Raw genomic sequence first — 3,446 nt, forward strand, 5'->3', positions numbered from 1 at the left:
TTTAAAATAGAGTGAAAGTAAAATCAATTGAAATAAAAATAAAATAAAATAAAACCAAAGTAAAATAAAATGAAATTATTCGACCCAGCCGAGAGCTGCCACTACCAGCATGCATTGCGTGCATCGTAAAGATCCAAAATGGCGGGAATATAGGGACTGTTCTCCCGGGCTGTTCTCGAAAATGGCGGATAGCAGGGTTTCATCGTGGAAAGAAGACGATCTCCTTAAAGATGCACTGCAGAAGTATGTCAAACAAGGCCTCAAACGCGAAGAAGCGATCGATTTTTTACGGAGAGACTTTCCTCAATACGCCTGGAGTATCCGAACACTCGACAGACGTTTACGCCATTTCGAAGTTTATTACAGGGATGACACTGTTTCGGTTGAAGATGTTAAAGAGGCTGTTAAAAAGGAATTGGAAGGACCAGGAAAGCTATTGGGATATAGAAGCATGCACAAGAAAATAAGACAAAAATATGACTTGTTAGTTACGCGCGATCAAGTTTACGATGTGATGTCTGATCTTGACCCCGATGGACTTGCTGCTCGCGGAGGCGTTGGAGCTAAGAAGGCAAGGCGAAAGAAAGGAAACTTCTCTTCGAAAGGACCAAACTGGGTCCACTCCCTGGACGGTCATGATAAATTAATGGGTTTCCAAAATTCCACATTTCCGATTGCTATTTATGGCTGCTTAGATACAGCCAGCAGAAAGCTGCTATGGTTGCGAGTTTGGAATAAGAACTGTGACCCGCAATTGATTGGTCGTTGGTACTTGGAGCATATAATGGAGACCAAGGTAATTCCTGCGATGATCAGAATCGACAAAGGTACAGAAACAGGCACCATGGCCACAATTCATGCCTTTCTTCGTAGACATCACACTGACGTTGTGGATCCTGCAGACACAATTTTGTATGGTCCATCAACTTCAAACCAAGTAAGTAAGCTCATCTCTCAAGTGCTGTCTAATTATATTATGTGAGTGTGCCAAATTAGTCAACGAGTCTTTCGGTGACTTTATTTGAGTGCCAGGAAAAGTATTATTGTTGTTTGTTATTTCATCATTCCCTCAGTAACAAGTAATATTTTAATCCACCCTATCATCTGATTTCCGGCAAATGCACATTTCACAAAATGTCATTTAAAAAAACGTTTTCCTCTAGATCGAAAGATGGTGGAAAGAATTACACGAAAGAATGGAAAAATTTTTCAAAAGTCAGTTAAGATGGCTTAAAGATCAAGGGCATTATGACCCACATGATGATATTGACAGGTGAGAATGGGCAAGTCTCCCCCCTCCACCTCCACCCACACGCACACATACACAGGCTATTCATTTCAAGGTTTGTTTTTAAACTCCAAAAGTGACATTGAGTTATTGTTTTAGAATATGTTGCAGTTTTGCTAGGGCATGGCACGTGGGTGATTGAAAGCTCAATCAACATAAACATTATTTTGCCTAAAGTTAATATACATACATTTTTTATAGCAAATTAATTAATTTCTGTGTGAATGCAATAACACATCCCCTCCCCCTAAAGCTTATATATACTCGAGTCAAATAGATATGGTTGAGGGGGCCCAGGAAAAATTTTAGTTAGGGAACCCCCCCCCCCAAAAAAAAAAAAAAAACAAAAAAAAAACAAACAAAAAAACTTGCTGGCTTATATATTGTAATTGAAACTACCTATACACCAAGGTGTTTGTTACATTTGCTTATTTTGTTTTCCTACATAGGAAGCTTCTTTCTTTTATTATGGTTCCTGTGGTTCAGAGAGAGCTAGATACATTCAAGGAGATGGTGTGGAATTCCCTCAGGATCAGAGCCCAGAAGGACACAGTTTTACCAGATGCGGTCCCAAACCATATTTACAGTTTTCCTCAGAAATATGGGCTTGAAGAATGCGGTAAAAAAATTATAAGGTTTTGTCAAAACTGGTTTTGGGATATTTCTGTTTTATTCAAAGTGAACTATGGCATAGTTATAATGCTTCAACAATCAACCAATGATAATTTATTTGTAGAAATTTCAAGGCATAATTTTATTGCCCAGAAGGAATTTATTTGTTGCTAAAATCTTTGGGCCTGAAAGTCGCATATCTATAAAAACCTAATGTGGTGCTGACACTGCCAGTCACACTAGATGATGAATGCTAACGTTGTTTTCTATTGGCAATGTGCAGGTCTTCAAGTAACTGATGATCAACTAAAAGAAGCTGCTGTCCAGTCAGGCATCCTTACTGTTGATGATGACTTTCTCGCCCCTGAGTTCAGAGCAGAGTGTGAACGAATCATTGACACTGACCATTTGAAACCTGCTTATTGCAAGGAAGCATTTCTTTTCCTAAAGAGAAATTTTTCTTTGTAATAACTCCACTGTTTATCCATGGTGTTATGCTCTTGACTTTATTTTTATGGTGAAAGCAGCATGTTTTCTCCCACATCCTCCATTTTGTTACTATGAACTTTGTGCAGCCATAAACAACAAATTCATCGAATGATAATGTATCTGAACATGATATCCATAACCTTTGTGGAAATAAACTGGAACGAACAATAACACTGATGGCAATAACAGTAACATCGAAAGGGCAGCAGAAACAAGAAAAACTATGCACCCTACTAATACAAATAATACAAATTTTAACCATCAATCCTCACATGGTGGGTTGAGGAGAAACATTAACAAGAGCAGGTTTTTTGGTGTCCTAAATTGGGGTACATGAAAACATATCTGCTTGAGGTCGAATTCAGCAACAACAAGGTTGGTTAATATCACAATCCTGCAGCCCACCCCTGGAAACAAATTATGACTGCCCCGTAAATTATCATATGTAACCATGGGATTTTATGTGAACTAGCTATTTTGTAAACAGTGTATCAAGTTTTGTCAACAATGTCTCAATGTTCACAATTTTATAGCAGCTTGAGTTGCCCCTTAATTTTCTATTGCTGGTAGGCCAAGCAAGTTACAGAACACACTACAAGTGTGCTCTTTCACAAATGTTGAAATTGCTACTTTGGAAAGATTTCCAGTACAATACAGGTATTGCTTGTCACCCTCGTCCAGTAAATCTGTAGAAGCAATTTCTGGGTCAAATAAGTCATATCCACTTCCCTGGATGTCAACTAGCATAAGTTTTTTCTTTGATCTCTCATACGTGAAGTGTGTCAAACACTCTGCCTTCTGGGCCATCTCATCTGTAGGATCGACACAGGTTTGGCCAGTGTTGTTTACGTACTTCTTAAACTGGCCAGGGATAAATTCTTCGACTGTAACATACTCCCCCTCGTCTGTTTCTCCATGAAAGATCTTTCTATATCTAAATGCAGTTCCAAAAACCTCGCTTTCCTCCTTGATTTCTGCCTCAAGTTGCGAAGCAAAATTCCTAGCTAGGAGATGCATCTGAACAACCTTGCGGTTGTGTTGCTCGATAGTTTGACCG

The 3,446-nt window shown here is 38.9% G+C and overlaps 1 protein-coding gene across 2 annotated transcripts; it reads left to right on the forward strand.

The window, feature by feature from the left end:
• LOC149039856 (uncharacterized) lies at positions 1–2,549 on the forward strand. 2 transcript variants are annotated; one of them, XM_089181739.1, is made up of 4 exons: positions 1–937; positions 1,164–1,273; positions 1,738–1,907; positions 2,184–2,549. In XM_089181739.1, exons 1-4 carry the CDS (start codon positions 110–112, stop codon positions 2,366–2,368), a joined length of 1,293 nt encoding a protein of 430 aa, XP_089037865.1. In that variant the 5' UTR covers positions 1–109; the 3' UTR covers positions 2,369–2,549. The 2 variants fall into 2 exon arrangements, with proteins under 2 accessions (XP_089037865.1, XP_089037866.1); XM_089181740.1 differs by having other exon boundaries at positions 3–937; positions 1,738–1,923.
• Positions 2,550–3,446: the final 897 nt, after the last annotated feature.

Source organism: Pocillopora damicornis, chromosome 9, assembly GCF_964200805.1.
Source record: "Pocillopora damicornis chromosome 9, jaPocDami1.2, whole genome shotgun sequence".
Taxonomy (NCBI): Eukaryota; Metazoa; Cnidaria; class Anthozoa; order Scleractinia; family Pocilloporidae; genus Pocillopora; species Pocillopora damicornis.

Excerpts from the sequence above, each read along its gene's own strand:
- LOC149039856 (XM_089181739.1), top strand. The coding sequence starts at position 110 with ATGCATTGCGTGCATCGTAAAGATCCAAAATGGCGGGAATATAGGGAC. Across the intron at positions 938-1,163 it reads GTCCATCAACTTCAAACCAA|ATCGAAAGATGGTGGAAAGA; the intron begins GTAAGTAAGCTC and ends GTTTTCCTCTAG. Across the intron at positions 1,274-1,737 it reads CCACATGATGATATTGACAG|GAAGCTTCTTTCTTTTATTA; the intron begins GTGAGAATGGGC and ends TTTCCTACATAG.